The following is a 20,517-nucleotide window of genomic DNA, read 5'->3' as shown; positions in this document are numbered from 1 at the left end:
GGCTTTCGGATCTGCCCGCGCGGGCGGTGGTCGAGGGCCGGGCACCCCGCTTTCCTGGCGCTCGAGGCCCCGGTTTGGGCGGCTCCCGGGGCGGGCCGGGGCCGGCGAGGCGAGGCCCCTCCCCGGGGGCGGTCCGAGGGCCGGGCGGGGGGCCGGCGGGGCTGGGGGCGGGGCGGGGCGGGCGCGGGGGTGTCCCTCCCCCTCCCTCCCGCCCTCCCTCGCTCGCTCTCCCCGGTAAAGTCTCGCGGTGCTGCCGGGCTCAGCCCCGTCTCCTTCTCTTGCTCCCTCGGCCGGGCGGCGGTGACTGTGCACCGACGTCGGCGCGGGCTGCACCGCCGCGTCCGCCCGCCAGCATGGCCACCACCGCCACCTGCACCCGCTTCACCGACGACTACCAGCTCTTCGAGGAGCTCGGCAAGTACGGCCCCCGCGCCGCCCGCCGCGGCCCCCCACCCGGCCCCGCCGCCCAGGCGCTCTGCGGCTCCTCGCCCCGCCCCCCGGCCCTGCACCGGCCGCTGCGGCGGCCCCCCTCGGCCCACCCCACCCCCAGCTTTCCCGCGTGCTACCTTCAGGGACCCCCTCGCGCCCCCCTCCCTACTCCCGGCCCCGCAGCCCTTTCCCGCGCCCTGCAGCAGCTGCTGCTGCCCGCGCCGCTGTACCCCGCACGGCCGTAGGGACTGCAGCCCCGGGACTGCTGGGGCGCCCTCCAGCCCCGCCCCTCCCGCACCCTTCACGCATCCCCCTCCAACCCGCACCCCGCCTCCTCCCCAGCTCACTCTGCACCCCTGTCCCCCGGTCCCACGCTCTTGGCACTTAGGACCCTCCTCAGCCCTGCAGCTCCCAGCCGGGCTGCAGTGGTGCTCGTGTGTGTGTGTGTGTGTGTGTGCGCGCGCGCGCGCGCGTGTGTGTGTGTGTTGGGGGGGTTAGTGCCCGGCCCCGCCCCTCGCCCGTGCCGCTCCCAGGACCCGAGCCCCGCTGCGGGGCAGTGCTGCGGCACCCCCAGCCCCTCCCCCCACCCTGCAGTGGTCCCGGGAGTCGCGCGCCGCAGCCGCCGCATCCCCCTCCCCTCCGCGCCGGGCCGCAGCCCGCAGCCCGGGTCCCCCCACCCCATCCCCACCCCTGCCCGCGGCGCCGAGCGGCCACTGCAGCCCCCGCCCCGCCCGCCCCCCTAGACGTTTCCAGACCCTGGAGTGGTGGGGCACGTCTCTAGAGGAAAATATCGTGGGGAAGGGGAGCTATGGATGTGGGACTCACAACTGAGTCCTCCTCCCCTGTCAGTCGAGCTGGGATGCAGAAGGATGAAGCCGGTTGGGGAAGGGTGGTTTGAATCTCACTTTCCTCTCTGGTTGAGGGAAATTGCTCTCTCAGGGTTTCATACCTTCCTTTTCATCTCTCCTTGCTCCACTCTCAACTATTCCCATAGGGACAAGGGCAGGGGCTCCCTGTTTCCTCTCCTGGTTCTCTGGGCCAGTATTGCAGGGCCGGCTAATCAGTTGAGATGCAGCAGGTGTGTGTCTGAAGCATTGCCCACCACTCCTGATGTACAGCCTGAGGTTGGGGCTGTTGCTTTGCCTCGGGACTAGAGAAGCGGGTGGGAGCCAGGTGCTACTCCACCCACATCTGTTCAGTGTCATGCGGTAGCCTCATCCTGCCTTGTTCTACTGGTCACTCTGCTGGTGTGTGTGTGTGACTAAAAGTCTGGTGGTGTGAGCATCACTGTCCCCAGACCTGAACTATGTCTGTGTCACTCTCTGCCCTGCTCTGTGTCCCAGTTCTTTTCCCCTTCTCCCTCCAGGGGTGCTTTCTCTGTGGTCCGCAGGTGTGTGAAGAAAACCTCCACGCAGGAGTATGCAGCAAAAATCATCAATACCAAGAAGTTGTCAGCCAGAGGTGAGTGTTCCCCATCTTGGCCTCTCCCTAGGGAATCTCTCTAGAGGCTATAGCTTCTTGTAGGTGCCTCAGGAGTTAGGGGGTGGGGGTGGGGCACATGTTTTAGCACTTGGAGATGACTTGGGATTTCAGGGTGGGTGGACTTTGAAACCAGACAGGGAGGGGAGGTTGAGTGGGGGAAATGGGAGGGCTCAGAGAGAAAAGAATGAAGAAGATGTTAGAGATGTGGGTAGAGGGACTGGTCCCCAAAGGCTCAAGAGAGTTCAGTCCTTAGAGAGGGAGAGGATCCTAGGTGTGGTGGTGGGCGGAGTGACATGGAGTGCTCTTAGTTTGGGGTGTTTGGAGCCTCTCTTTCTGGGGCAATGGTGGCCACTGCAGGCTTATCCTACTCCCTGTGCTCCAGTGGTGACTTAGGATGGAAATGCAGTAAGTGAGCAGCTCTGACAGCCTCCCCTGCCCACCAGGCGGCAGAACAGACTCCCAAGGGAAGAAAATCTGTAAACATCAGGGGAGGCTGCTACTGGCGAGGGCTTCTCGGGGAACAAATCCTGCCAGATGAACTTGATTGCTTTTTTTGATCCAATTACAAAGTTGGTGGTGCAGTAGCAGATGTAGTCTGTCCTGGGTAGAGGGTGTTGTGCTTATGGTCTAGAAATCCCAGGGGCCTGGTTTGGACAGGAGCTGCATTGCTCAGGGTGTGAGGAAGGGGAAGGCCCAGGCCTTGCAGACTCACTTGTGAGATCTTCTCTAGTACCTGAGGCTCGGAGGGCCAGGGCCTGTCTTTAACACCTTGAACATACTCTGAACCTCAAATTGGGTGCTTGCCAAGCTTACCTCATCTGATAGGTATAGACCTAGCAATGTGTGAAGTGCTCAGTGAAGAGGACTGGTTAGTACAAAGGTCAGGTCCTGGAGAGCTGCGGGATGCAGCCCAGGGACAGAAGTTATGAGATTTAGAGAAAGGAATGAAGTCTAGGCAATAGGATACTGTAAATATATCAGGAGCCAGGGCAGATGCCCTGGGGAAGATGTGTGCTTTGGCCAATATGACGCCAGGCATCTCTGGGGCAAGAGATGTAATAGATGTCCTAAGCATTCAGAGAAGCTATAAAATTCCACAGAGGTGACAGTGGGCTTCTTGCTGTATTGGCAGTTGTTCTGGGACCTGTGTCTGCCCTCTGGCCTGGGAGTCTCTTCTCCTCCCTATCAGTAGTGCTTATTCTGCTGTATCCAACACAGGCCTCTGTCTCTCACTTTTCACGTACATTGCCTGTAAATTTGACTTGTTTATTTTCCTTCTCTCTGGGTACCTTAAGTCCAAGGCAATGGTTGCTATAGAGATATGTGGCTGGTCATATGTCCTCCTTCTTTGGGGTCGGGTACAGGGACAGCAGTGGTTGGACTCCCTGGTAGATATTCTCTGGCTAAGAATGGGAGGCACAGGCAGTGACAGTGGGTTAAGAATGAATACTGTCCTGTGCTCACACGACATAGCCCTGGTGTACTAGAAATGTGTACAATGTCTGCCATCTCTGATAGATGATACAGTGCTTTATTCTCCTTATCTGGCCAGTGTCCTCTGACCTAGAGGTGAGGGAGGGAAAGAGGGCTGGGAGCCAAAAAGCAGAGACGTGAAGATGGTTGGCATGGTGACTTTATGGAGCTACCTGCATGAGCTTTTGTCTTCTCTCCTTTCCTGTCCACCTGAACTTCCCTAACCTGTGTGATAGTGTCCTTTCCCTTCCTTATCTCCTTTCTACCTTTCCAAACTGGTATTTTGGTATCTTTCCCTGCTCCAAACTGGATGAAGTTTAATTTCTCTGATTTTTTTTTCTAACTTGAGAACAGGATTCTTCTATAAAATCATATTTTTCAGACAGCAACTCCCCCTCTTGAGAGATGAATGCGCCAAGACTTGGGCTCTGTTATATGGCTTGTGTACCAGGTTCACTTTGGGACAGAGGCTTGGTCCTCTGGATGGGCTCAGGTGCCAAGAAGAGGGGTCAGGAATGTGTAGGGGCCATATTGTTGGGAGGTGGGAGAGTGGGAGGGTTGTCGTGGAGATGGAGGGAGCAATGGGTATGCTCAGCTTTAGTCACAGGCACGGGGGATGTGAACTGGAGATGGTTGGGTCAAGGTCCCAACCAGGCTGGTGCCCATGGGGCGAGGGAGTGAACTGTGGCTTCCCTGCAGCCTCTCAGTTTACTCTGTATATTTTATAAAGGCGCAGTGGCTGAGACTGGGTTTCACTCATCATTGTCTGTCTGTCTAGAGCTCTGTAGGTGTTAGATTTCTGTGTCTGGGCAAGTGGTGAGCCCACCAGGGTCAACTATGATGGTCCGAAGGGGCTAGCTGTGTTTACTAGGATTCCCTGCTGGCTCACTTTCCTGATCGGGACTTTATGTACTGCCACCTGAAAGGAAAAAAAAGGGTATACAGCTGCTTCTCCTTGATACCCATGGTGAGGTGGCCAGGAGGCCTGGGGAGAGATTGTTTAGTTTTCTGGAGGGGAGGGGGTCCAGATTTGGACAGGAAATCTTGTGGGTCATCATATCTTGCCATTGTGGCCCTCTGAGTCTTTCACTGGTGGCTTGGATTGCCAGGTAGAATGTTGATGTGGGCGTTCGGTGTGCACTAGGCACTGTTCTGTCTGTGGGCCTGTCTATGTTGTTGCTAAAAGTCAGATCACATCATTTCATTTGCAATAGTTGTGGAGTTGGGGCGCTTACAGAAGCCCATGTTTCTGAGCTTAGCTCTGCTAGGCTGAAGGAGGCATTTAAAATAGGCTTGGATGCCGGCGCTAGTGGGCCAGGTGATGGCAATGATAAGTCGTTATTTTAAGATTTAAGAGCATCCCCCCCCAAGGAGCCTGAGCCCTTATGTCTTTTTTTTATTTTTAAATCTTCATATTCCCTTCTTATCTTTATTCATATGCATACAGATTTTCACCTCGTGGAGCATAACATTTTATATCCTGTTCTTTTTGCTTATATCCGAAACATTTTCCTCACGTCGCTAGAGTTGAAGGGCAAATGGTCCTTTCTGTCATCTACATAGCCTAGGATTTATCCTTGGAACAATTAGCGTCATAAGAAACCTCTTTATTTGGACTAATTTTCTATATTCCAGTTCTTTTTACTAGTATAGATACTGGAGTAATGCCTTTGGCCTTACTGAAAGATGCTACCAGAAACAGTGTTATGAAATCTGTTACAGCACCTGCTATATTTATTTGTTTAAATTTGTATATCCCATGTGAAGAAATGGCTTTTTGATGTCATGTGTAAGAAAAGCCTTCTTCTTTGTGAAGACCTGGAAGGTGATACGAGGGACCATATCTATTTCTTTACTTTTTGGTAGGTAGGCCCTAGCAAAGTGCATGAGACATGCTGAACATATACATGTTAAATGAATGGATTGAAAAGACTGCATAACCAGTCATGGTCTCTTTTTGGCTTTGGCTCCCGGGAAACACAGAGTCAAGTTGCTGGAGCCTTGTACCCTGGTACTGGCTTGGGTTCCCACTTTCTGATCCAGGGAACCAGGCTGCTAGAGGAGAGAGGACAGATGAGGATAAAGACCTGTGCTTTAGATAAAAAGCAGTATTGCTTATGATTCTTCCTTCCTTGTTGCTACTGATCTTAAAGGAACCACTATTGGGACTTCTTTAAGCATTGACTTTCACTTTTAGTGTGCATTAGGCTCAAAGTACTGGTGAAAAATGTAGCTTCCTGGGTACTAGCAGAGATTCTGCTTCAGGAAGCCTGGGGTGGGGCCCTAGAATCTGCATTTTTAACATATTCTTCAGCACATTTCATACAGGCAGTCCATGGCCACTCTTTAGGAAATGCCATTTGAAATCAGGAGCAACAGCAGTGACATTTGCTCTTGCCATGCTCCTGGGATTCACCAGAGACACCTTCACCTAGCTTCCTCCAGGTGGTATCGCTGCTGGCATGTGGTCGTTTGTGTACATGAGCTGTTCTGTGCTTAGGGGTCTCATTCTGGGTCCCGAGTCTGGGATGTCAGTCTTGGTATGAGTCTGTGGCAGGCTGAGTGGCTGGTGTTGTGGCATGTTGGCCACCAGAAGGGTAAAGGCTGTCCCTTTCTGGGTCCAGCTGGCCCCGGGCGCTGAAATGGGATCCCCCTTAAATGGTGCCAGCTGAAAGTCCCCACCCCCTTGGTGTTGGCCTGAGTAGCCCCCATGACATTTGTGTCCCCTGTGGTATCTCCAAGTGAGACTTTCCTGTTAAGGATCTGGGTGGAGTGCGGGGAAGAGAAGGGAGGGGAGGGTGAGGCAGCCACAGCCACGGAAGGAGAGGCGCAGGAGGAGACTCTGCTGCACTGGAACATTGGGACTCTAGGAAGCATTTAAGGAGGTTGTATGCAAACCCATGTTTTCCTCTAGAGGATAAAATAGGCCGGTTTCTGGTAACAGAAATGACATCCTGAGTATAAGTGATTAAATTCCTCTGACTTCTGCAATGGATTGGGGCTCAGACTGGGCTCCCTCCTGTGTGCCAAGGCTTTTTCTGGGCCAGTTTTAGCCATAATGAAGCAAGGGGACTTAGTCACACAACCCTGGCTAGTCACCCTGCCTTCTCACCCACCTTCCCAGAGGGGTGTGAAGTACTGCATCAGGAGTGGGGATGGAGGTTGAAAGGTGGCCTCACCCCATAGGAGAGGCCCCTGCTTTTCTTCCTACTGCTTGCTCTTGTCCCTTGTCATCATACCCTTGTCAGAAGCTGTGCTGAAACCCTAGAGGTGAGTGGCTGACCCCATTCTCTGTCAAGGCTGGAGACAGGGCCAGAGAAGAAGGGGTGTGACCAGCTCCTGCCCCCATCCCTGTGCTTACTGCTCTCTTACCAGCTTTGGTGAGTGGACAAGTGTCTGATCCCATGGGTGCCAAAAGGGTGGTGACAGGAAAAGATGGGCACTTTGCACCTCTTGAGAGCCTCTCTGAAAAGGCTCTTTGTCACCTGCCCATGGCTATACAGATCTTCCCCACGACCATTGAGGAAATTAAGGCATAAAAGATTTGTTTGGGATTTGGTTTTGAGCTGTAGGAGTGCCTGTGCGTGTGGCTGGTGCTCAGGCCCCAGAGTCTTCAGGCAGTGTGGTCTTCACACCCCTCTAGGCTGCTTCCTTTGAAACACAGGTTTGGGTACTTTGTCCCCATAATGAAGGCTAGTATGCCACCCCATACCTCTCCATCTAACCCCCACAGCATTTAGTCTAGTGGAACAAATCCCTTCTATTGCTAGTTGAGGTTCCTTCTACTCATCTGTACCCACATTTTTGGACTCGATAGTGGGGACATTTCTAGACACTCCTCCCCAACACCATCTCTACTTCCTGGGCTGTATCAGCAGCAGCAGGGTCCCATCTGCTCCCCGATTTTCTCTTCCCTCTCTTTCCCCTCCCCCCTTGCTGCTGCCCTGGGAGGAGCTATTTATAGGGGCTGCTTCCTGGGATGTTTTACTTGGGGCTGGTTACCATGAAGGAAATGTCACCAAAACAGTGGGCAAAGACTGCAGGCACCCGGAGCCCTGCTGGGGGCATGGAGAACTCAGTGACTAACCCTGTGCTGGCCCTTGAAAGTGGACATCATGTCTACTGGCAGAGTCTTTCTTGCCTTCTTGGGGATTGCTAGTGCCCCCATTGGGGATTTTCTTCATTAAAGCTGGTTTGGAGCTTGAATTGTGGGACATGTCTTGGTGCATCCTGTTTTTCCCTCCTTGGGTAGAACTCTTCTTGTCTTGAAATCCAAAGGGCACATTGGGCTCCAGTCTTTTTTTTTTTTTGCCATTCCTGGGCCTTGGACTCAGGGCCTGAGCACTGTCCCTGGCTTCTTTTTGCTCAAGGCTAGCACTCTACCACTTGAGCCACAGCGCCACTTCTGGCCTTTTCTATATATGTGGTGCTGAGGAATTGAACCTAGGGCTTCATATATACAAGACAAGCATTCTTGCCACTGGGCCATATTCCCAGCCCTTGGGCTCCAGTCTTATATTGCCTGGTTGGAACTGCTCAAGTTAGGGCTAAAAAGGAGGGATGGGTGTGCTAGGCTGAGTTAGAGCCTTGGGGATTCGGATGAGCGTATTTCAGACCCTGCCCCCTTGTGTTCATAGGCTTGGATACTCGCAAATGTATGTGTGTGAAGGAATTTGAAGCCATGGTCCCTGCCCTTATGTGGTAGACATACTTTACTTTTAGTTGGAGGATCTTTGCACCTTTGGGGTGAGATTCAATGAGGAAAGGATGTGGTGTCACAGTGTCGGGGCAGTCAATGAGATTGTGGCTTGAGATTCCTAGTCAGTGCCCAAGGCTCCAGGCTGTTTATAAGTAGCTAGGGAAGGTAGATTATGACACCAAATCCTTGTGCTGCCCTTGTTTTTGCCTCTCTAAGTGATGCTCAGGAGGCTTGATGGAGCTTCTGCTGCTTTGAGGAGGCAGTAAGATGAGGCTACCCCATATCAAGTGTCTGAAGTCCATGGAGTTGCTGGAAGCTTCTAATGATTCATGTTGGAGTCATAGGCAAAGACCTGCAAGATACCTTTGAAAAAGGCCCTCCTGGCCAAAGGCTGATGGTGTGTCTTGCCCCCTTACAGAGCTTGTATGTTTAGATGGCAGCAGAATTCTTATTTGAAGCTAGTGCTGACATTGTGATTTTAGAGAAATGACACTAAATCAGGGCCAGGTCCCCAGCAAGGCCATGGGGAATGGGTGGCCTTTTGTTCCCTGAGACCCATTGTGAGGAGAGGAAAGGGATGTGCCTTTGCAGTAGGCTTCTCCCTCAGGGCTGGAGAAGAGAGGTGGCTGAAGAGTTCGGTGCGCCTCTTTTCTGTATGTTGTCGCTATTGCCTTACTATATCTGCTTCATCTTTTCTGCTTCCCTTATTGCATCTGGTCATTCCTAGCTGTACTACCTGTAAAATCAGTGTCTTGGACTAAAGTCTTGAAGCACTTTGGCAGAGGTGGGAGAGGCAAGGTTTCTAGTGTTCCTTGTTTCCCAGGGCCTGGCCCTGCCCTGGATGAGCTATTGGGAGAAGGGCCCAGACACAGGGCCTGGAGTGATGATCAGGTCCCTCTTAAGGCTGCTTTTGGTTTCTGCTCCTGTTGCCACCTCTACTCTTGAGAGTGAAAATCTTTCAGAGGGCTGTGGTTGGAGCTGGGTTGAAGGCCAGCAGGGTGGGTCTCCATGGCAGTAGCTCACTTGCAGGCAGGAAGTGGCCCTGTGCTAAGCGGGAAGTGGCTGCTGTCAAACAGGAAGAGGGGGGCTGGGCTGTGGGAAGGGGCAGAGGGAGGAGCCTGATAGAAAGGTAGGTGGGAGGAGAGTCAGTCTGGGAAGATCCAAGCTGTTCCCTAGTAGTCACTGTAAAGAGTGGTATCTCTAGAGAGAGGCTGCTTTTGTGGCTCTTATATTATTGGGATACCAAGCCAGGGTTCATCCCCAACAGTGCAGACCAAGTCAGATCAGTGGCCTTGTTGCTTTTCAGAGTTGGGATGTTATGTTTAGCTGGAATGTCCTTGCACTTTGAAAGTTATTTTACAAATTATTACTCATATACAGGTGTGGTGGTTCAAGATTGTAATCCCAGCTACTTTGGAGATAGAAACCAGGCAGATTATGGTTCAAGGCCAGCCAGACAAAATAAGTAAGACAGCCCTTCTCAGTCAACAAGCTTTGCATGATAGTGAGCACCTGAGTACCTCAGCTACAGGAGAGGGTGTAGGTAAGAGAATTGCCATCTGGGGCAAACATGAGACCCTACTTAATTAAGCACAAAGGGGCTTGAGTGTGGCTCAAGTGGTAGAATGTAACCATAAAGCACTGAGTTCAGCACCCAATACTGTCATACACACAAAAATCTCACTACTGGTTTCTGTTGGAGTGGAGCACTACCTTTTTGATCTCTCATGGTCAACCCTGTCCTGATTACAGGACAAGAGGTTTGGGACAAAAAGACAGCACACAGCAGTTGGAGAGCTGGAGTGATGGCTGGGCAGTTCATTGTGTGGCAAAGAGAGTCTGGGAGAATGTGGTAGGCAGAAACCGCATGGCTCATTGAGCAGAGTTTCAGGATGGCAAGGCGCCACTGCCAGCGAGGCCAAGGAAGAGGAGGGACCCGTGGGCAGCAGTACTCTTGAGGCAGTCCTTTCTCTGAGGAGGCCCTGTTGCTGGCTAAAAGCATGGCCAGGCCTCACCCCAGGATGGTAATGGAGGACCTCATGGGAAGTCCCAAGAACAGATCAGAGAACTTAGTTGGTATGTTTCAGACTATATGTTTGCCCAAGCAGAGGGTAGAGTGGGTCCTGTTCTCTCATTGTCTCTGAGGATAGCTATGGCCTCATGTCTTTGTTATCACTGGGCCCTTGGGAAGGGTTTTACTATATGCAAATGCTATGTGGAAGTGCTGTGCTAAGAATTCTACCCACATTACTTCATTTAAATCTCAGGAATTTTGTCTTCATTTAGAAGTAGGAAACTCCTTCCTAAGATACACTTGAGCTGCTCACTTGCCTTCTTGAGGTCCCAATCAAATGACACTTCCTTACTGAGGCTGCCCCAACCCTCTTATTTTTTAACTTACACTTTCTCCCTTCTCATCTTTATTGTATTGAATAGAGCTTGCTATGATAGCTAACATGCCATTGAGTTTCTTACTGTCTTATCTCCCTCTCTCCTAGAATGTAAACTCCATGAGGCAGGGATTTTTGACTGTTTTGTTCACTGCTGTTTCCCAGTATATAGAACAATGCCTATCACTTGTTGGTCTCAGTAAATAGTTTTATGAAGGCGTGAACAAGATTCAGGTGTGTTTAATAACTTGCGGGAGGTGGCGTGTTCTGGACTCAGTCCAGGGCTGTCTGACCCCAAAGCCAATGTTTACTTGGTGTATTCTGTGGTTTAGAATCACAGTGAGCACCAAGGCTCAGTCATCTAGTTGAGAGAAGATGTGGGTGTTATTTAGAGTTGGGCTTGAACTAAGTGGCTGACATGAACCCTACAGATCCTGAGTAGCTCCTTGGAGGAGTTGGGAACTGAGTCTGTGTCTCCTTTCCACTCTGAGTCATGGGTAAAGCCAGAGCACCCTTCCTTATTTTTAGTGCTACTGCTGTTGTAGGGCTGTAACCATTAGCCAATAAGAGACTTAAGAGAGGAGATAAACATTAATCTTCTGGGCCTTCCCTCAGCTGCCACCTCCGCATTGCAAGATGCTGTTCTCCCACACCTGCCTGGCAACCAAGCCCGGGAGTTGTAGGTCAAGGGTAGTGAGGTGAGTGGTCAGAGACAGGGATCTGTGTGCTCAGAGATGGATCTATGCCTTGGGAACTAGCTAGCTTGGTGCCTCTTTATAAGTCCAGGGCTGGGAGGAATATGAGGTTCTTCTGACATAGGACAGACCTGTAAGAAGCAAACTTCTTCCCTTCTGCCACCAAGCTTTATGCTTCAGCTTATGGAGAATTGGGAGTACCTGGAGTTCTCCTAGCTGCATCCTGGTCTGTGGTCATGCTGAACCTAAGAAAGGGAAGGAAGGTTTGACCCAGATCTTGGGGCAGCTGGTATGGATTAGCTGGGCAGCAGGAACTAATCTCTGCCTGTTCTCACCTTCTTCCACAGAGCAGTGCAATTGCTAGAGGAAAAGTTTGGGACAAAGCTAGGGTTAGTTAGTGAAACGATCAATGTAAATTCTTTATAGTTTATTATCTCATAGCATTAGCTCAGACTGACAGGTCAAGGTTGGAATTCCAGGTCTGTCCCTTTCCTGCTATTGAACCCTTGGCAAGTTGACTTCCCTAGGACTGTTTCATCATCTGTAAAATGGGGCAATTACATCACTTAACCTTGCAGGATCATTGCAAGAGTCAGGAGATTTTATTTTATTTTTATTTTTTGCCAGTCCTGGGCCTTGCACTCAGGGCCTGAGCACTGTCCCTGGCTTCTTTTTGCTCAAGGCTAACACTTTGCCACTAGAGTCACAGCGCCACTTCTGGCCATTTTCTGTATATGTGGTGCTGGGGAATCGAACCCAGGGCTTCAAGTATATGAGGCAAGCGCTCTTGCCACTAGGCCATATCCCCAGCCCAAGTCAGGAGATTTTAGAGAAGCTCTTTGATGTTTTGGGTAGAGGTAGGGTAGAGAAAACCCTACCAAGAGAGGGAGAATTTGCTTATCCTTAGGAGCTGGGTTGCAACTAGACTCTGGTTCTCCTAAACCCTACAGGCTTCACTCCCACTTTCCTTAATTTGGACATCATGGCACAGTGCTAGAGAAAGGGTATGAGGCCCTAAACATCTGCATCCACTCCCTACCTATGGTACCTTGGGCAGGTTAAGCCTCATTTTCCTGTAGAGTAATACGGCTAATCAGATCTCTTCTTCACAGACTTCACAGAGATTCTGTAAGGATAAAGTACAATAATCCTTGCCTTCTGTCTGACTTGTAAATGCCTAGTAAGTAGTAGTTCTTACTGCTACTGTTGCTCTTGTTAAGCACTTACTGAGCCCCTGTTGATGGAAAGAACTCTAGGAAGTACTAACTTAGAAAGTCTCCGCCCTGGAAGAACTTGTGACTGAAAGATAGCTGTTGTGATATTTGATGGGTGAAGCCCAGTGGTGGTGGTGGTGGGGTCATAGTAAAGGAGGAAGGAAGCACCGTCTGCCAAGAGGAGCAGGGAAAGCTTTATGACGATGTGACTTTGGCAGGATTCCAGCAGGTAGAGTTAGAAAGGCAGAATAGATAGACTTTTGGTTCTCCTCTCTTTGAGTAGCATTCTCTCTTAATTCCTAGAACTCCACCTTCCTGTGGAAGGAATTGACCTCTGCAGCTCACTTGGATATGAAGACTCTTCAGTTTCTAATCGTTTCTTCAAAACAGTAATCCTAGGGCCTGAGTGCAAAGAAGTCAGAACAACTCACAGCAGTGGTTGGTTAGGAGGCTGCTAGGGAGAAGCAAGATTTGTAGCCCGGATTCTGTTTCTATAAAAATGGATGTCATAGTAGTGCCAGCTTCATGGAGTTCTTCGAGACAATGGCTGCATTGTGTAGAAGTGAGTCACCAATAGATGTTAGCTGTTCTTAGTATTTCAAATTATCATTATCTTGATCATCAAGATCTTTGTTGTCAGCATCATTATATATTAAGGTTGCCGTGAGGACTGTAAGAGAATAGATGTAGAACTCCTAGCATAATGCCCGGTCATATACTAAGCTCAGTGCAATTTAGCCATTGCATGAATCCCCATTATCCTCAATTTTGCTTCCCTGATTTTCAGTTACCTATGGTATAAGCTACCTACCTGCTCATTAGTCACTTAGTGGCCTTCTTGGTTGTCAAATTGATTGACTCAGAGTATCACAACACTTTTATATAGGGCTGGATATTATCTGGAGGTCTTGGAATGTATCCCCCTCAGATAAGGGGGGAGGAGATTGCTATGTTAGTGCTTCTAAGAAGAAAGAAGTGTTCAACCAAGTGCCAATGGCTCACCCTCGTAATTCTAAGTACTCAGAAGATTGAGATCTGAAGATGGTGGTTTGAAGCCAACCCAGGCAGAAAAGTCCTTGAGATACTTTTCTCCAAACAACCAGCAAAAAGATGGAAATGCAGTTCTGACTTAAGTGGTAGAGCATCAGCCTTGAGTGAAAAGCTAAGGGACAGTGCTCTGGTCCTTTGCTTTTCAAGCCCCAGTACCAGCACCAAGAAAGGGAGGGAGGGAGGAAGGTAGAGAGGGAAGAAAGAAAGAAACGCAAGGCAAGGCAAGGCAGGGCAGGGCAGGGCAGGACAGGACAGACAGGAGAAGAAAAGGAAAAGGGGTTTCAGCACCCTGATCGAATGAAAGCTGTGATATAGAAAACAGAGCACCAGGGTTTGAGCTGAAGTCTTGGATTTGAATTTGGGTCTACCACTTACTGACTTTGGGTGTTTGTCCTCTGAAGTCATTTCCTCATATGAGAAAGTTGTTCATAATAATGGTCTCCTGAGGGCTGGGAATGTGGCTTAGAGGTAGAGTGCTTGCCTAGCATGCATGAAGCCCTGGGTTCAATTCCTCAGCACCACATAAACGGAAAAAGCCAGAAGTGGTACTGTGGCTCAAGACGTAGAGTGCTAGCCTTGAGCGAAAAGAAGCTGGGACAGTGCTCAGGCCCTGAGTCCAAGCCCCAGGACTGGCAACAAAAACAAAACCAACAAAAAAACAGTCTCCAGAATCCCAGAGAGGAAGGTGCCCAAAGTGTATAGTTTGTGCATAAGAATTGAAAGAATATGAATAGCCATGTGATCACAGATAAAATGGATAGTTGATGACTTATCTCTTCTTATGTTTGCTTGTAGATCACCAGAAATTAGAACGTGAGGCCCGGATATGCCGACTTCTGAAACATCCAAACATTGGTAAGTGCCCTGCATATAGTATTCTGTGGTTATTTTGTGGAAGGTAGGGACAACAAAAGTCAGCTGCTTATGGGCTGAGTTGTCAGTGGCAAAGTGCTTGCCTAGCAAGTACAAGGTCCTGCCTGGGTCCGATCCCCAGTACCAAAAAATAAATAAATAAAAATTCAGCTGCTTATATGTGTGAAGTTACCTCAGTTCACAGGCCTTCACCTGATTTCTTCTTTTGCAGCTTAGTAGCTATGTTGCAGTATTGTAGGATTTTCCAAACCTGAATATCCCCATTGCTGCAGTGTTGTCAGGACAGGGATGTGAGGCATTTGAATAGGATTCAGACTCCCTCCTTCCTCTTTCTCCTTCCATCTTCAGGCTGACGTCCAAGGCCCTCAGTGTGTGAGGTTCCGGGCATCTAGCCTGCCAGTGTCCCTCACTAGGGGCCATCCACAGACTTCATGAAAGGCTCAGGATTTTGTTTTTAGACCTGAAAGAGTTTTGTCCCTGTTGCAGTGTCCTGAACACTCTGGGGGTTTCCATGGCGCTACTGTTTGTATTCTCCAGAGCCAGGAAAGCAAGCTGCCTGCCTGCCTGCCTGGCTTCTCTGGGGAAGGGATGGCAGGAGCTGCTTGGATAGGGAAGAAGAAAAAAAATTGAGAGGATTTGTCCCCACTCCCACCCTGACTGTGGGGACAAGAGCACATTGTTAGTTGTTCTAAAGCCTGAGGAGGTTTGCCTGCCACAACCCACTCTGGCTCCGTTTTACATTGTTCAGCTGAAATAGTCTTTGCCAAAAGTGTTGGCCCTGATTTGGTGCTCCTTACAGAAGGGACAGAAACTGGGCTGCCTGCAGTGTTTGAGCAGAACCCCCAGTGTTGACTTGAGGCAGAGCAGGGTCCATCTCCTAGGTTTTCCTGAAAGCCCTGAGTCATCACAAAAGACAACACGTGTTCTGTGCTCCTCAGGCATGGCCTAAATATCAGGGCTCCCACAGTGCCCTGGAGGCCGCCTGTTCTGCCCAGTTGGTAGCCAGGACTGCGAGGCCACTTGCTGAAGTTTGCTGTTGCCCCTTCAGTTTCCCAGCCTCTGGCTCCCGGGATCTCAGAGGGCTCAGTGTGAGCTCTTAGGTGGAAGAGCTAAGGTCGTACCTCCAGCCCATTGGGAGGGGAACAACACTGAGGTAACCAGAACTCCAACCATGCAGGGCTTTATAGATCGCAATCAGCAGCTTGGATTACACCCGAAGCAGATTGGCATAGCCAGTGCTTGGCTCCACATGGTGCAGTGTGTTCCATGGAGCCAGCACCTCTCAGTCTGCAAGTCCTGGCCTTAATGCTGCTGGAGTTCCTGGTGGTCTCTGAGGTTAGACCTTCACCCAAGAACCTACCTTAGATAGGAGAAGGCCAGGAGGGAGAAACACCTGGATCAAATTCACAAATTCAGACATGTTTCATTTGGTTGGCACAGTGGTCTGAAAATATTTGTATTATTTGCCAGTATTTTAAAATGAGATTTCAGAGCTGGATGCTAGTGTACATCTGTAATCCTAGCTGTTGAGGAGGCTGAGATTCACAGTATCGAGGTTCAAAGCTAGATTAGGCAGAAAAGTCTGTGAGACTACATTTCCAACTAACCAGTAAAAATCTGGGCTGGAGGCATAGCTGAAGTAGTAGAACTATAAATGAGCAAGCAAACAGGTCTAGTGAGCATGAGACCTTGAGTTCAAACTTTGATACTGCCAAAAAAAAATTCTTTTTTGGAAAAAATTCTGTTTCCCAGCTTTTTGAACCAGATGGTTTGGCTCTAAAACTACACACCGACTTAGAAGCATTTCGGTGTTCCAGGCCCAGGTCTCAAGTCCAAGGACAATAACTTCTTTCCCTCTGTGCCTCTTGTAGCCAATTCATATAACAGTGATGAGTTGTCCTCTTAGGGAGAAGATCAAAGGGACAAAGTAGGGGTTGATAATAGAGGCTGCCCCTCTATTGTGACAAGGAGAAGATTGACCACGGAAGGGTCAGGGTATGATAATCATAATTGAGAAATTAATGGGAAGGATGAAAGTGAAAAGCCAGCAGAAAGAAGTCTTTGCCTTCTTTTTTATGTATTTCTAGAGCTAAACATATATATTTGTGACCTCGTAGATTTACTCAGTTTGCTCAGCCTTTCCTTTGACCACTTGCCTCCAGCTCAATACAGACAAGTCTCTGTGCTGTTAGGTAGGCAGCAAGTCCTAAGAAAAACAGACATGGTACAATCAGTTTGTCAGCATAAGAACTGTTTCTGTTTCATGACTGCTCCCAAGTATTGAGCAAACTTGGTCTGTGGACCAGTTCTGTAGTCAAGGGCAAGCAGAGGGATGGGTAAGTCAGGACTATATTCTGGGAGCACTAGCTGGCTTCTGGTGGAAATCAAGACTCTGGAAGCTGTGGGGTTCAGGAAACAGGAGTTACCATGGATGAGGTTTTATGCTCCTAATTTGATATTCCTCCCCCTCTCCATGGCTGTGTCCTTCAAAGCTGTGGCCCTTTTGGCTCTGGCCTTTTTAACTCTGTCCCAAAGGGAGACAGGCAAGCTAGCCCCAGAGTTGAGGAAGCTAAGAGAAGAGGGTAGATCATCAGTCTCAGGCTGCTGTCAGGCTTGGAATCTCTTGAATTGAGAAGGGCTATTTGGTACAAGGCACCCCTAGTTCTACCTCTAACATCTGTTCTATCCTACTAGAAGAGTGAACCCCAATGTAAACTATGGACTTTGGGTAATAGTGTGTCAGTGTAGATTTATTGATTATAAAAGATGTACCACTGTGGTGAGGGATGGTAATAGTGGGGGAGGTTGTGCATGTGTGGAGAGGGGAGTATAGAGAAATTCTCTGTACCTTATATGCAATTTTGCTGCAGACTCAAAACTGTTGTATAGTTTTAATTAAAAGCAAACAGTCTGTTAGGTGTAAGGCACACTGTTGAAGTCAAATACCCCTGGGATAGTGGCCAGCGGATAGCAGTGGAGTGGAGGAGCTGCGTAGAGCTGGTAGTCTGAAGTCTGAATGGAGTACTTTCTACCTATGATCTGCTTGCTCTCTGCTCTAAATTCCTCTAATGAATAGACTCTGTCTTCCTCCATGCTGAGCTGCCCCAGCACTTTCGATCACAGTCTAGCATTGTGGTTTAAAGCAGCACTTCTGGAACTTTTATGTGCTGATGAATCAGACTGGGATAGTGTCAAAACACAAATCCTGATTCAGTAGGTCAGGGGGAAGGGCTGAGGTTCCTCATGTCTCACAATCTCCAGGTGATGCTAATGCCACTAGTTTGTGGTTGGTACCTGGAGAAGCCCAGGTTTGTGGCTTTGTGGTTATGCTTATTGGAGTTGGATTTGGGATTTCCTAGTTAAAAGTTGTGACCTTCAGCAAGTGACTTAACCGATGTGAGCCTGTCTCTGTTATCATCTGGGCCCCTTCATTGGAGATGTGAGGGTTCAGCAAGCAAAGGAGTCTAAGAAATGAAAATGATGAAAATGAAGAGTCTAACTCTAGACCCTCAGCCTGAACTCAGTTCATAAATTATTCAAGACAGATTGCCATCTACCTTGGGCCCAGGGCCCATTCAGCTAACAGTAAATGTTGCAAACCCAAATGCTAAGAAAAGTGAAACACTGACATGGCCTAGCTTTCCCTAAATCCTTGCTTCTAGGTGAGGAGTTCTGCCACAACTGGCCCTTGGGGGTTAGTTCAGTCCCCCTCAATAAGCCCGTATAGCAATAGCAATAGGCCTCTTTCCCACTCTTTCAGTGCTGAAGACAGTTGTTTGTTGTTGTTGTTTTTCAATCAGGGACACTTTTTCAGGGTTTGTTTTTGTTTTTAAGAAAGATCTGTTAAGGGATGAACTGTTGGGTAGGTTTTTGTGAGGTACTTTGGCTTAAACCTAGGGTCTCACATGTGCTGGGCAAGCACTCTACCTTGTTAGTTATGCCTCCAGCACTGCTGGGTGTTTTTTGAAGAACTGGAAATAGCCACAACATTTGTATTGTGGTCTTTTCAGGCCTTGAAGGTGTGAAATATCAAGAAAAGGTATTTAAGTGTGTTTTTTTTTTTTTTTGGCCAGTCCTGGGGCTTGGACTCAGGGCCTGAGCACTGTCCCTGGCTTCTTTTTGCTCAAGGCTAGCACTCTGCCTCTTGAGCCACAGCGCCACTTCTGGCCATTTTCTGTATATGTGGTGCTGGGGAATCGAACCCAGGGCCTCATGTATATGAGGCAGGCACTCTTGCCACTAGGCCATATCCCCAGCCCCTATTTAAGTGTTTTTAGACTGTCCTTTTTTCCACTGATTTTAAAAGAGTAGTAGTTAGGTTTGTTTCTGAAGTGCAGTAATATTTTATATTCTTTCCCCTAGATTTTCTTTTGCCTTGTCATTACTATGGAATGGGCTGATTGTGGGGGAGGGGGGGAAGGGGGATTCAGATAATTTTATTCCACACTTCTGTAGCACCCTTCTACTTTGTAGCTCGTGACATAGTTGTGCCTAGTTGCATATTTGTGCAATTGCTGCTAGCCTGTCTTCAATACCAGCTTCAAGCCTGGAAGCTTCTTGGTGGCAGAACCAAACTCCTCCTCTTCACAGCTATATAGACACCCCACTCCAGTGTAGCTGCCCTAATGGACACTTGTCGAGCTAATCCTTTTGCTTAAATGGATTGATAGAATCATTCCCTAGTGACTTTGTCACAGAAGGATCCTGATGTCAGTTTCTCTTCAAGTCCCAGTTATGCTGCTTAGTATAAGTTGGGTTTTTTTGTTGTTGTTGTTTTGTTTTGTTTTTTGTTTCTCTTCTTTAGTGGTTCTGGGGTTTGAACTCGGGGCCTCACATTTGCTGGGCTGGCAATCTACTTTAAATGTTCAGTCTATTTTGCTTTTTTTTTTTGAGATAGGGTCTTATTTCTTGCCTGTGTGCACATCTGTTTTTTGTTGTTTGTTTTTTTTTTTGGCTAGTCCTGGGCCATGAACTCAGGGCCTGAACACTGTCCCTGGCTTCTTTTTGCTCAAGGCTAGCACTCTGCCACTTGAGCCACAGCGCCACTTCTGGCCATTTTCTATATATGTGGTGCTGAGGAATCGAACCCAGGGCTTCATGTATACGAGACAAGCACTTTACCACTAGGCCATATTCCCAGCCCCGGTGTTTGCACATCTGGATTCCAGTCCTATTTTAGGCTTTTCATCAGAGCTGGGGTGACAGGTACATTGTTTTCCCACTGAGATTGTGTTTTAAGTGCCCCAGATAGCCTAGAACTTCAGTCCTTCCAATCGAAAGTAACTGAGATTATAGGCCTGAGTCATCGGTGCCCAGCTGGGCTGATTTATTTTCCTTTTTCTTTTGTTGGGACTGGAACTTGGAGTCAGGGGTCTTATGATCACTCAGCTTGCTTGCTCATCATGGCTGATGTGTACCCCTTGAGCCCTGCCCCTAGCCTAGCATTTTCCTGATTAGTTGAAGATGGGATCTTGCAGATTCTTCTGCTCAGGTTAGCCTCGAACAGTGATCTTCCAGATATTAGCTTTCTAAGTAGCTGGGATCACAGTTGTGAGCCATGGGCACCTGTGTCTTAAGTAACAAGTGTCCAATAAAATAATGCATGTGATGCAATGCTTGGCATATAACAACAGCTCAAATAAGTTTCAGTAATTACAGTTTTGATAATTGTCATGAAGAATCTACTAGTTAGTGCTTAGAAGCCACAATCAGGTTTCCCTTCTTGTCCTTAGTGCCCTGTAAATTTATAAATTAAAATGAAAAAGCTAACATCCTTATTCAATACTCCCTCCTACCTTGTCTTGGCACATTGTACGCTTTGCTCTGGGCATGTGTCAGAGGCATCCAGGGTTGGGTGGCCTGGAAGGATTAGTCTTACTTTGCTGCTCTTCTAATCCTCTCCCACCTGGGCTCTGTGTGTGGCCTTCCTGAAGAAGGGCAAGCGCCAGTGACTCCGTGTCTGGGCAGAGGCCTGGGTGCCTGTGCCTATGGCCCTGTTCTCAAGTCTGCAGTGCCGCTGGAGTAAACCTAGTGAAAAGGATGTCCATGTGAGGCAAGGTTCAAGGCCAAGTCTGGCAAGGTGGGGCACCTGGCTCCCCTGGGAGTAGCTGTTAGCAGCCTCCTGCTATCCTGTCCGCTTACCATCCTGCCGCTGTTAGTCAGCTCTCTAATGAAGCTGGTCTGGCTTCTGGGACAGCCAATTTCTAGGGGAT

At 49.1% G+C, this 20,517-nt stretch overlaps 1 protein-coding gene across 20 annotated transcripts in view; it reads left to right on the top strand.

Annotated features, from left to right (window-relative positions):
• The first annotated feature begins 231 nt into the window (after positions 1-231).
• The window catches only part of Camk2g (calcium/calmodulin dependent protein kinase II gamma), a 62,249-nt gene continuing 41,963 nt past the window's right edge, over positions 232-20,517 (top strand). For 12 of the 20 annotated variants that reach the window (XM_048339073.1, XM_048339068.1, XM_048339071.1 and 9 more), the window contains exons 1-3: positions 250-418; positions 1,796-1,890; positions 14,228-14,287. In XM_048339073.1, coding sequence (XP_048195030.1) covers positions 354-418; positions 1,796-1,890; positions 14,228-14,287 — 220 coding nt within the window. In that variant the 5' untranslated portion in view covers positions 250-353. Of the gene's footprint in view, positions 419-1,795; positions 1,891-14,227; positions 14,288-20,517 lie in introns of all 20 variants that reach the window. The other 8 variants (XM_048339080.1, XM_048339075.1, XM_048339074.1 and 5 more) reach the window with 4 other exon arrangements.

The sequence above is a fragment of the Perognathus longimembris genome, chromosome 2 (assembly GCF_023159225.1).
Source record: "Perognathus longimembris pacificus isolate PPM17 chromosome 2, ASM2315922v1, whole genome shotgun sequence".
NCBI classification, from domain to species: domain Eukaryota; kingdom Metazoa; phylum Chordata; class Mammalia; order Rodentia; family Heteromyidae; genus Perognathus; species Perognathus longimembris.
This window is presented reverse-complemented; position numbering and strand designations above follow the sequence as displayed.